This window comes from Miniopterus schreibersii (assembly GCF_964146895.1).
Source record: "Miniopterus schreibersii genome assembly, chromosome: 11".
Classification (NCBI taxonomy): domain Eukaryota; kingdom Metazoa; phylum Chordata; class Mammalia; order Chiroptera; family Miniopteridae; genus Miniopterus; species Miniopterus schreibersii.
The window spans coordinates 1,898,137-1,910,600 of NC_138111.1; the positions used below are offsets into that span (position 1 = coordinate 1,898,137).

The following is a 12,464-nucleotide window of genomic DNA, read 5'->3' on the forward strand; positions in this document are numbered from 1 at the left end:
AGCCCCCAGAGGGCTTCCCAGAGCGCCGCGCCCCTTTCCGCGCCCCCAGCCCGAGGCTGCAGCTCCCCCTTCCTGCGCCGCTCACTGTCTGTCCCGGTCCTGGCCACCCCCGCGGCCTGAGGCGCTATCTCACGGAGGTTTTGATTCGTGTGTCCCCGGTGACTGATGACACTGAGCATCTTCCCCTGTGCGTCTCGGTCATTTGTGTGCTTTCTCTGGAGAAACGTCCGTTCGGATCTTTTGCTGGTGTTTAAATTGCATTATTTCACTTGCTGCTGTGGAGCTCGGTGGGCCCTTTGCTTTCTGCGTATGAGCGCCCTGTCGTACGGATGCTTTGTAAATATCTTTGCCACGCTGTGGGTTCTCTTTTCACTTTCTCCATGGTGTTCACAAACGTGTTTAATTTCGGGGATGTTTGACTCACCATTTCTTCTTTAGTTGCTTGCGCTTTGGGGGGGTCGCACCTAAGAAACCATGTCTGGCCCTTTTGAGGGTAAAGTTGAGACTTCAAATCTTTTTCTGGAATGAGGATTCCTTCGTTTTTATAGTCATTCACAAGTATTTTCGAAACCAAACCTTTTGTTCAGTCCTGGGGATGCAGCAGTGACAGGACAAACCCAGCACCCTCTCCCTAGAGTCCAGACTCGGATGGAAGAGGCAGACAAGCCAAACCGAAGAGCGACTTAATTACAGATGCCCAGGCCAGGGCCACGGCCCAGAACAAGGGGGCTGGTCTGGGGGCTGGACAGGCCTCTCAGGGCAGAAAATTCAGGCTCAGACTAAAGGCTGCACCAGGCCAAAGGGGTGCAGTGCTCCAGGCGGCAGAAACAGCATGTGCAAAGGCCCTGAGGTGGGTAGGAGCTCCTACTGTCTGGAGATCCCTTTGGCCCACTGGTCCCTCCGCTGGGGGTGCAGTCACCCCGTGGAAGCGTGGACAGCAGACCCCAGAGACCCAGCTGCATTGCAGCTGCCTCCAGGACTCTGCCGAGGTTTCTGGGGACCATGCAGGAGCCTCCCCAGCCTTCCTCCAGACTCCGGGGTCCACTCAAGCCTGCGAGACCTTCCTGTAGTCACACTGCTCACTGGCCTCAGGGCTGGGAGGGGGTGGGGGTGGCAGTCCCAGGCTGGGGTGGCTGAGCTGAGGCCTGGGGCATGGACAGGGCCCCGGGGGCTTCTCTGACTCCCCGGCCCCACTGCATCGCCCCTCACCTTCCTTCCGGAGATGTTCGCTCCTCCTCCAGACTGGTAGCTATAAAAATGTGTCAGCACCTTGGGTCTTGTTCAGAATTAATGAGGTGACATATCCTTGGAAGGAGGAGGGGACAGTGGCTGGCATGGCTGACTCCCCCGTCCTGCCCCAAGCCCCTTCCTCCTGCCCTGTGGACATGGTCTCACGTGACTCAGCACTGGCCAGGCCTTTATGCTCTGTGAGGAGGACCCTGGAGACAGCCCGCACCCTCCCAGTGCCTCCTTGTTTGTTCATTCCTTTGTTCGTTCATTCAGTCACTCAACACTGGGAAAATATTTGTGAGTTTACCTTGGGCCAGGCCCTGTGGTGGGTCCCAGAGAGACAGAAAACAGTGAGTCCCAGTTCCTGCCTGACAAATGACCCCACACTTACCCTGCAGTGACAGAGCTGTGATTCTGGGGGCGGGGGGGGGTCAGGGAAGGCTTCCTGGAGGAAGCGGTGTATTTGCTGAGACCTGAAGGTGAGCCGGGGAGGGAGAGAAGTTACAAGCCCAGGAACGGTTTGAGCAGTGGTCCAGAAGTGAGCACCGATTTCAGAGAGGCCGTGAACCCCAACAGCAGCCCTGAGATGGCCCGAGGACCTGGGTGGCCTGGGTGGCTCCCTCCAGTGGGTAGAGCCCTGAAGAGAAGGGCTCCTTCCTTCACTGATGACTTGCCCAGGGCTGGGGGGGGGGGGGGCCAGGGCCACCTCCTCCCTCCTTACCCCTGGCAAGTGGCTACCAGGGGTGTGACGAAAAGAGAGAGGGCCTGGGGTTTGCAGGCAGAGGGCTCTCACTCACTGTGACACGGGGTAGGTCCTGGCCCCTCCCGGCCACCCTCATCTCTGCTCCTGCGAGGTTGGGGGGGCCTCCTGGGAAGTGAAGCTGGGAAGCCGGCCTGTGGGACTCCCCGAGGAGCGGAGCCCTTCCTCCGTGCCTCGTCCCTGGCCCTGAGTGTCCGGGACGGAGGCCAGCTTGGCCGGAGATGAAACCAGCTCTTGAGCCCCTTGCCTGGGATTCTGGCTGGGGTGGGGCCGGCCTCCTGGGGGAGCCCCCGGAAGCCCAGGCTCCCTTCTCTGGAGGCCTCTAGGAACCACATTTCTTTTCCTTCCTCCTTTCTTTCTTTAAATATTGTTGACCTGACTCAGTTGCAGGCCTGGCCTTGGTCCTGCCCGGTAGGTCTCACAGGCCGGGCAGCCTGCACGCCTCCCCCTCCAAGGAGCCCCCCTGGCCTGCATGCCTGGGAACTCCACACACCCCAGCTCCAGGAATGCTTCTGTTTGTTCCACGCGCCCTAAGGCCCCGGGGAGATGCTCAGAATTTCGTGAATGGGGACCAGGGTGGGGGTGCTCTCAGGGCCCCTGCCTGCGCGCGGTCGGTCGTTCAGAGCCTGGGTGCTGTGCTGATCTGCAGGTTCCAATCCCAGCTCCGGCCGTTACCAGCCGTGTGTCCTCGCCGAACCCCTGTGCCTCAGTTTCCTCATCTGTAAAGGCGGGCTCAGAGCCCCCATGTAGGGTTATCAGGGTTGGGTGAGCTACGTCCTGACATTCCCATTTCTGGGTGAGATTCCTGAGGCCGGGCGGGGCTGCCGGGGTCTCCCACGGCCACTGCGCCTGAACCCGGCCCTCCCGCAGCCCTAGCCACTGGACCGCACTGCCTCTCGCCTCCTGTGCGAGGAGGTCAGTCCCCCTGGCGTCTCCCCTAATAGCACCTGAGTCCCCGGAGGTGCTCAGGAAGCGGTGGAGACCTGTTTCCAGAATCCCCATCCGAGCCCAGCTCCCGGGGGTCCTGCTCCCAAGAGACCTGGGGGCGTGGGGGAGGCGGAGCCGCCGCTGGCCCCCCTGCGCCCCCCACCCCCGCTTCCTTCCTAAGACTTTCCCGTCGGCAAATATCCCGCATCATCCAGGCTCCTTTGACCAAGGCCCAGTGTTAATTTGTTAAATCCACATCAAGGTCCCGGGACCCGTTGTTTATTTTCGTGAACGTGTTGGCAGAGATCGCACGGGGGGGAGGGGCGGGCTGCTGATTTGGTCAGAATAAATGCTAATTAATAAAAGTTATTTATTTGGGTTGGAGCTCGCCCTGGCCCTGGGGTCAGGCAAAAACAAATAAAGAGTCTCTCTCGACAGCTTGGGGAAGGCCGAGCCCGAGAGGCTGGGTTTATTTGTCTTGGGAGGAATTCGCAGCTAATTCCCTCCAGACTATTTAGGCCCTTAAATTACACGGACTAAGAAAAACCATGGGTGCCGGGGAGAGGAGCCAGGAACACTTGATCATTTGGCTGAGAGCAGAGTTTTTAAATGTCTTTGGCCCGCAGTCAGCCAAATAAATGGTATGTGTGAAATAATTTAATGGCAGAGGACTGCGCACCAGTCATTTTTTTTCCATTGTAATATAATCAGGGGCGAAGCAATTTTGGTTTTAAGGGAGAGAGAGCATGGCAGGCCTCCCCCTCCCGGGTACGTCCCTCCCTCTCTGATCCGGCCGTTCACTGGGGCGTCGGAACAGCCAGGGCAAACGGAGGCGGTTTCGGACTTTATTTTCAATCCCGGAGAAAAGCAGAACTTTTACTGAACGAAAGGAAACTTCGGGCGCGCACAGCCCGCCTGGGACGGAGCTGCTCCGGCGCTCGCTAGCCTGAGGCTTAGGGAGTATTTGTTTATTTTCCAAGTGCTCTGAGCCCCAGCGCGGAGTCCCCAGAGGGACACCCACCCACCACAGTGCATTTCTCAGGAGGTGACTCAGGAACTTACGGTAACAGCACATCCGCTGGGAGGCAGAGGCTGCCCAGGAGCCCTGGCTGAGTCCAGAGCTCTGGGTTCGAGTTCCGAGTCATCTCTGAGATGCTGCCTGGATCCTCGCCAACCTTGGCTGCCTCCCTGCCCACCGCAGGGACTGAGACCACCTTTCCATGGTGGGCTTGGGCGCGGAGGACGGGCCCTGCCTTCGCACACCAGGCGGCGTACACGCGGACAGCAATGCTGAGGGCTGTGAGCACTTGTGCAATTACCATGCTCTTGACGCTGAGTTAAATTCAGCTCCTTATGGGGACTTGGTGTGACCTTGGGCCAGCCACAGGCCCTCCCAGCTCCCAGAGGTGCCCAGCCCTGGCCGGGTGGCTCAGTTATTTAGAGCATCCTCATGATACGCTGAGGTTGTAGGCTCCATCCCTGGTCAGGGCAGGTACAGGAATTAACCAGCGATGCATAAATAAGTGGAATGGCAAAATCAGTGTTTTTCTCTCTCCTCCCTTCCTCTAAAATCAATCAAAAAAAAATTTTAAAGCAAAATAACATGTTATTTAAAAAAAAAGAGGCGCCCAGTTGTGCCCTTCCCATGCGCACAGGCGAGGTGGGGTGAACCTGGAGACCCCTCCCCCCAGCGTCTGCCAGAGTTGGGACCGAGAGTGACAGACCCACATGCCACCTTCCTTAGGAGCCCGGTGGGTGAGGGAGGAGACCCCCACGGAGACAGGCTCACAGCCTCGGCCGGCTGAGCCCTCCAGCGACAAGAATTCCTATCCCAGCTGTGTGACCCTGGGCACGCCACTCAGCCTCAGTTGCCCCGTGTATGAAATGGGCAGGTGCGGGCATTCAGTGGACGGATCCGGCCCAAACCAACCTTTGTTGAGCGAGCCCCATCCTAGCCACCTTGGTGGGAACCCAGGAGGGACGGTCGGCCACTGAGGAGGGGGCCGGGGTCAGGGGTGGGAGGGCCTGGGGCTGGGGCAGGGCAGGGCTGGGCGGGGGGCACAGTAAATGCTTTTGTATGAAACTTCCAGCTCCAGGTCGCCACCCTGTTTGGTGAGAGACGGGGGTCATTCCTCCCGTCGCCCGCTTGGCGGGGTGGGCCCTGCAAAACGGTTTTCCTTGAAACATCCTTCGTTTTGAATTGCTCAGAAATTCCCGAATAAGTCTCCTTTTTTGGCTGAAATGCCTCCTGTGTTGGGTGTGTGCCCAAGCAGCGCTGCCTGAAGGGCGGGCGGACGTCGACTCCGCAAGGGCCAGTGTTCTGGAAGCTTCTCGAAGCTTCCGTCCGCCTGGGCCATTGATCACCCGGTTTTCAGCACACGGCCCCTTGTTCTGGTTTAAGGTTTCTTCCCGCTCGGGGGGCTGCGGGGCGGGGGGCGGGAGACCTCCGCAGGCCCCAGACATTCCCGTCCGTCTTCGCCGGTTCTCGGAGGGCAGGGGCGAGGAGTGAGGACGGAGCGGGCGCAGGAGGGGAGCCGGCTCCGCGGGGCCGCCGCCCCCCACGGGGTGCTTCCCACGGGGAGAGCCGCGGACATAAACTCTGTGGATGTGTCTGCAGCAGGGTCCCGCCCTTGGCCCTGGGCCTGGGGAACAGGACAGTCCTGTGACGCGGGCCAGTGTGTTGAAGGGCGGTAAATACGGTTCGTTTTGTTTTGTTTCAGAGGAAGGGAGGGAGGGAGGGAGAGAGAAACACCTATGGTGAGAGCCGTTGATCAGCTGCCTCCTGGCCGCCCCCTGCTGGGGACCGAGCCGCATGTGTCCCGGCCGGGAGTCCAGCTGCCACCCGGATCATGGGCCTATTGAAGGGCGTTTAGCAGCGTCCCAGCCTGTGCCCATCCGTAATAGTCCTGACGATCAAAAATGTCTCCGGACATTGCCAGATGTCCCCCGGAGGCTGAGAACCACTGGTCCAGGCCCAGCTGTGAGGCCATCTTTCCCCAGGCGCCCTCCCTGGTTCCTGCCTGACCCCCCCCCCAGGCCCCCCTATACAGTCACTAACCAGCCTCAGGGAACAGCTTAGCCTCAGACATGAACCGGTCGGCTGCTCAACGGTCAGTAGACCCGGCTCACCTGGGAGCTTGTTTGAAAGCAGAGATTGCGTGGTGTCCGTCGCAGGGCCTGGAACGTTCTAGAAACTCGGCTGAGTGAACGTACAGGCCTGTGCAAGGAACACAGGACGCACCAAGGGAGTGTGTCGCTGGAGAAGCAGAAGCACAGGTGTGGACTAAAATCCAGAAGGTGGACAACATGCTCTGTTGGGCAGACGGGGCCAAACGGGGCCAAACGGGCCTCCCTGCTCTGCTGGTGGGACTCATGGTGGAACTCGGGGCCTCACCAGCATCGTGCAATCTCAATTCTAGGACTCTGTCCCAAATATCCACTGGCAAGGACAGAAGACCATGTTGCCCTGCCCATGTTGCGGCTCAGTTCGTTGGGCGGCATCCCGTGTGTCAAGAGGTTGCCGGTTCAATTCCTGGTCGGGCAGGTGCCCAGGTTGCCCTTGGTGGGGGCTGTGCAGGAGGCAGCCGATCAATAGCTCTCTCATCATTGATGTTTCTCTCTCTCTCCCTCCTCCTCTCTGAAATCAATAAAGATATATATCTATATATAGATATAGATATATAGATATATGTAGATATTTTTAAAGAAAGCCCAGAGAAAGAGGGTGGGGTTTGCTGTCCCGAATGGAGCTGTATCTCAACTATTATCAAATAAGAATAGGCCTTTTGAAGCACCAGCGTGTTCAGCGTGATCTCGCGCTTGTACATTGTTTTAAATGCACGTCTGTAGTCTTGTGAAGCACAGGGAGTGGAGCCGGGGAGAGGGAAGGATTTGGTTTTACTTTATACCCTTCTGCGTTGTTTGAATCGGTTACTGCGACAAGCAGTGGCATTACTTTGTTATTAAAATACACATTTCCAATAAGAAAACCAGGCACACAAGAAAGTGCTGATCTAGGCAGTGTTGGTTCTAAGTGCTGGGCGAGCTCAGTGGAGGGGAGGGGGTTCCACGTGGACTCGGGGGGTCAGGGAGGGCTCCCTGGAGGAGTGGGCAGTGAGCTGGGCCCCGGGGGATAAAGGGCCAGCATTTCTGCCCCTGGATAAAATTTGAGTGTGGAAATGGCTGAACACCCTCCTTCCTTCCCCGCGATAAGCTGGGAGTGAGGAGGGTAACAGGGCCTGTCTGTAGGGTTCCTGTGAGCACCCAGCGACCTGTGGTTGCTACAGAGCCTGCGTGTGGCGGGCCCTCTGAACTCTGACCTTTACTGGTCTTTATTATGCATAATTATAATTAAACACCAAATATCATTGGAGGGCTTACCACGGCCTAGAGCCTGGACCAGGTGCTGGGGACACCCAGGTGTCTCCTGGACCCTCCCTGGCCAGGTCAGCTGTCCCTTGTGGCCGAAGGTGCCTGACCCCTGGCCCCACAGGGTAGGGCCTGGTTGCTTTTGTTCATTGTATCCCGGGGCCCCAGCACTGAGCCTGCACATAGTAGGTGCTCACTGAGTCTGTGTTGGATGAATGACTGGTGATGAACGAAGGAGTGAACCAAAGGGAGGTGCTCCTGCTCCCGGGGCCTGGCCCGCCCATCCCTGGAGGGAGACCCACTAAAGAGCTCAGTGCGAAGGCAGAGCAGGCGCCTGGCTGGGCTGTCCTGCGCCCTCCTGACCTTGTCTTTCCCCCACAGGTGACTGTCCCAGTCCCGGGCGTGGCGGTGCCACCAAGCGGAAGAAGAAGCAGCGGCGGAACCGCACCACGTTCAACAGCAGCCAGCTGCAGGCGCTGGAGCGCGTGTTCGAGCGCACGCACTACCCGGACGCCTTCGTGCGGGAGGAGCTGGCCCGGCGCGTGAACCTGAGCGAGGCGCGCGTCCAGGTGAGCCTGCCGGCCGCTCGGGGTTGGGGAGTCGCCGGGGTGAGATGTTTAGGAGCTGAGTCATCTGCGGCCAGGAGGGCTGGAGGTCAAATCCAAGCCCTGCCCCGTGCTAGCTGTGTGACCTGGAGCAAGTTGCTTAACCTCTCTGTGCCTTAGGCACCTGCCTGTAAAATGAGGATCATGTGGGGTCTATTTTATAGGGTTCTCCTGAGAATTAAAGGAGTTGCTATGTTTGTAAACCGCTCAGAGCAGTGCCCGCCACAGAGGGTTTTGATAAGTAAAAGTCGTTTTAAAGTGTTAAGCGTTCCCTCGGTGCCGCTTGGAGCTGAGCGCTCAGCATGCCCCTCTCCCGCTGGCCTCACGGCCGCTCAGTGCTCGGTGAGTCTCCCTTTCACTCATTTCACCGGCCCGTTCACCCACACACCTAGCCAGCAGCGGGCGTCACCCTGCACCCCCATTTTACGGATGAGAAAGCGGAGGCCCAGAGAGGTGAGGCTGCCGGTTCAGGATTGGTAGCCGAGCAGGCACGTGCTGGGTCCAGAAGGTCCTGGGTCCCCTTTGTGGCCGCGGCACCCCGCTCACCACTCTCCTCCCCCAGGTCTGGTTCCAGAACCGCCGGGCCAAGTTCCGCCGAAACGAGCGGGCCATGCTGGCCAACCGCTCCGCCTCGCTGCTCAAGTCCTACAGCCAGGAGGCCGCCATCGAGCAGCCCGTGGCTCCCCGGCCCACTGCCCTGAGCCCAGAGTATCTCTCCTGGACGGCTTCGTCCCCCTACAGGTGAGCCCCTGCCCCTGGCAGTCGGGAGGGGCGGCCGCCAGGGCGTCCCGGGGGCACAGGAGGGCTCGGGCTCCCCTGAATGTCCGGAGAGACCTGTGAGTGGTGCCCGGCAGCCCCTTGAACCTGGGGCCGCCGAGTGGCACGTGGACCAGTGTGCGATGCATGCTCGTGAGTGTGCACGTGTGGGTGTGGTAGGAGTATGCGTGTGTGTTGCATGAGATCAGCATGTATGCACATGCGTGTGCTCATGACTGCGAGTGTGCACGCCGGCCTGGGGGTACACAGGAGCGTGCGTGTGCACAGCATACACGTGCACGTGAATGTGTCTGGAGGGGAGGGGGAACCCACGTCACTCCCAGGCCCTTGGAGCCCCAGCACCCTGAGCCCGCCCTCCCTGCCAGAGGCGGAGGCGGGAGGCCTGAGGGACCGGCTTCCCTTCCTGGAGGCCTGGCTGGGGTCCGGAGCCAAGTTCTGGGGCAGTTTCCCCCCCACCATGGTCAAAGCCGGAAAAAGGCCCCGAGGTGCCTGGGTGAGACGGAAGAGGGAGGGGGTGCTGGGGAGCTGGGTGGTTCCCCACAATTCCAGGGGGCGCCATCTGCCCCTCAGTGTGAGCGGCTCTGCCGGAGCCCTGATCTTGTTGACGGTGAGATCCAGCAGGTCGGCTGGAGTCCTAGCGACACTTAGTGATGTCCTAGTGATGCCTGAATTTCTCCCAGTTCCCTCCCTGCCCTGCCCTGTCCTTACCTCACCCAGAGGCACCCTTAACTGCAGGTGTGTGTTCATTCGCCTCAGTCCTGCTGCGCTCCGGGCCCCACGCGGGTGCTGGGTGAACAGGACCCAGGCCCCAGTGCAGCGAGAAAGTCCCACAAGCCCACAGGGGCGGCTCCGCGCCCTAATGCTGGCCGTGGGCACTGACTCCTCCCCAAACCCTGCTGTCCTGGTCACCCCCACCCCTAGGGGACGGCTTCCCAGGAGAGCTCGCCGAGGGGGAGGCAGGCGGGCCAGAGGCTGGGGCCCAGCACCAACAGCTGGAGGTGCCCCGGGCAGCATGCCAGCCACACCAAATGTGTCCTTGTGTATTGTTGCCCCTAGTACGGTGCCACCCTACAGCCCTGGAGGCTCCAGCCCTGCGACCCCGGGGGTCAACATGGCCAACAGCATCGCCAGCCTCCGCCTCAAGGCCAAGGAGTTTAGCCTGCACCACAGCCAGGTGCCCACGGTGAACTGAACCTGCCCCCAGAACCCGGCCTCCTCCCTGGTCTACAACAGGAAAGGGCAGACACGCAGGACAGTGACCACCTCCTGTCCCCTGCCCATCCCCAGGACAGGCTGGGCGGGCTCCCCTGGCCCTTCTCCCCAGCCCCGCCTCCTGGGCCTGAGAGGCTGCTAAGAGGCCGAAGCCCAGCTCAGCCCCTCGTCCTGGACCACTGATCGCTAGAGACTTCGGCCCGTGGCCCTTGCAGGGGCTGGGCCGGCAGGTGGAGCAGGAGCTCACCAAGGACCTCACTTACTTTGTGTATTAAAACCAAATAGCTTTCGTCTTTAAGAAATAAAAAATTGTTTAAGCACAAAAAGGTTGTGGGAGGGCAGACGTAGGCAGCAAACCGATGGAGGGGCAGCCGTCGGGGCCTGGCTCTGGCCGGCGGCAGCTGTGGAGACGGCCCTGGGCCCAGCTTGGACCAGCAGCCGCAGGCCAGCTGCCCCCGGGTCTGTAGTGTCTGGATGGGGTCCTCCATCACCCTGCAGAGCCCAGGGGTGAAGAGCAGGACAGGAGGGCAGAGACCCCAGGCCCCACGGACCCCAGGTGTGTAAGTGGCTGTGAGCAGGAGGACCCTCCCCTCTCGGGTCAGGGAGTGACCCCTCTGCCCTGTGGCAGGGGCAGGGTGGGGACCATGGACCGGCAAGAGGGTGTGTGGGGCAGATGCTGAAGTTAAATTCCTTGCTCTGGACACACAGTAAGTGTGGGACCCCTCTGAGCACTTGACTGTGGAGGGGCCTGGGCACATGGCCCGCAAGATGGGGTGCAGAGTGGAGGTCCCAGGTGGGCTCGCAGGACAGAGGAGCGGTCCTAACGGCCAGGCCACCAGGCCTTCTCCCAAGTCCCCAACCCACCCATTTGCAGATGGTAACTGGGGGTGACAGGACACATGTGCCACCAGCCAATGACACCAGGAAACTGTGGGGAGAGGCGCGTGGTCTGAAGCCAGTCCCCTCCACCTGGCCCTGTGCCACCCCATCTGAGTGGCACGCCCTCCAGGGGAGCTAAAGGCCACTTCTGTAACCTCAGCCAGCCCCCAGGAAGGACAGCACTCCTAGACCCTGAGGGTGCAGAGAAGACCAGCCCCTCTGGATAGGCGGCCCTCAGTGACATGGTGGGGCCGATATTCTATAATCTGCCACCCGCCCCGCCTCTGAGCGCCCCCAAAGTGCCAGCGTTCCCACCACAGGCTACAGCTAGGTGACCTCGAACAGGTCAGAGCCGCATGACAAGCCCTGCATGCGGGATGGTCTCCGTTTTTGTTCTAGAAGGTGTGGTGACTGTACCCGAGTGAGCGAGCACCCTTCCCATTCTCCCCCGGTTCACCCTCTATGGTCTTCCTTGCCCTCCGCCTGCAATCCCACCACCACAACATGGTCCTTGCACGTGGAGTTGGCCCCCTCAGATGTGCAGACAGGTGGGGACGCTGGCTGTGTGACTCTCACGGCTGGATGGCTGGGACCCTGGTCAGCAGGAGAGTGCGGGCGCCTGTGCGGGTCAGGGAGGCTCGTGCTCGGGCTGGGGCCTGGGAGGGAGCATCCTGCTGACGCCTCGAGCTGCTCAGGCCCACCTGACTGCGGGCCAGGCCAAAGCACGGGGAGACCTGCGTCTGGGCGGGGCGGCGGATGCAGCCAGAGCTGTGCTTTCTTGCTCAGTTTGGCCTCTGCCTCAGGTAAGTGCTCTCTGGGCCTTCACTTGCCATTTATCGCTGAACAAACATTATAAAACACTTGCTGTGGGCCAGGCCCTACCCCAGGCCCTGAGGGGAGAGCAGGGAGCTGACACAGGGTCCCTGGCTGCAGAGGCTACACCTAGCACAGGGGGCCCCAAACTTAGTCTAAGGCATCCTGGCACGCTTCCTGGAGGAGGTGTCCTGGAAGGCTGAAGAATTCACCAAACAAAGAGGGGAGAGGGAACAGAGTTTCTGGCCGAGGAAAGAGCCAATGTGAAGGCCCTGGGGCAAGCCAGAAGCTGCCTCTCCCGGCCAGGTCCAGGGTTGGGTCGCCTGGTGTGGAATAAAGGAAAGCAGGAGCCAGCTCAAGCGGGGCTTGAGTGGTCAGATCTAAAAGTCTGGATATCACCCTGGCATTGGGGAACCACAGAAAGGGTTTGCTCGGGGAAGAAAGCGGCCCCCGGGGCTGTGTGTGGAGGCAGAGAGATCCCTGCGGAGGGCAGGGCAGATGTCCAGGCAGGAGGGGCAGCAGCCTGGACCAGATGGGACAAGATGGGCAGGCCCGGGTGGTGTCCTGGACGCGGCAGGGACATGGGCTGATGACTAGGTGATGGCCTGAGGGAGAAGGCAGAGACCGAGGCCAGGATCTGACTTAGGGACGTAGAAGTGCCTGCTGGGCAGGAAGTAACCTTGGAAACGAGACCTACCTGGTAGAAGTCTCTGGAAGATGCTGGCCTGCCCTTCCACCCAGACAAGAACTGGGCCCTCCTGGTCTAAGCAGGGTCCTCCCTCACAAGGAGCTCACCCTCCCCCTTCCCAGGGGATTTGCCACACGAAGGGCTGGCACACGTGGCCCTTTGCTCCCCCGAATCACTGGACTGGGAGCGCGAGCGAACAGGCCAC

General features: G+C 60.4%; 1 protein-coding gene across 1 annotated transcript in view; it reads left to right on the forward strand.

The window, feature by feature from the left end:
• The window catches only part of PRRX2 (paired related homeobox 2), a 34,247-nt gene extending 24,047 nt beyond the window's left edge, over nt 1-10,200 (forward strand). The window contains exons 2-4 of the mRNA XM_081151174.1: nt 7,667-7,854; nt 8,453-8,631; nt 9,724-10,200. Of these exons, the coding sequence (XP_081007300.1) occupies nt 7,667-7,854; nt 8,453-8,631; nt 9,724-9,859 (503 nt within the window). The 3' untranslated portion in view covers nt 9,860-10,200. The remainder of the gene's footprint in view (nt 1-7,666; nt 7,855-8,452; nt 8,632-9,723) is intronic.
• Nucleotides 10,201-12,464: the final 2,264 nt, after the last annotated feature.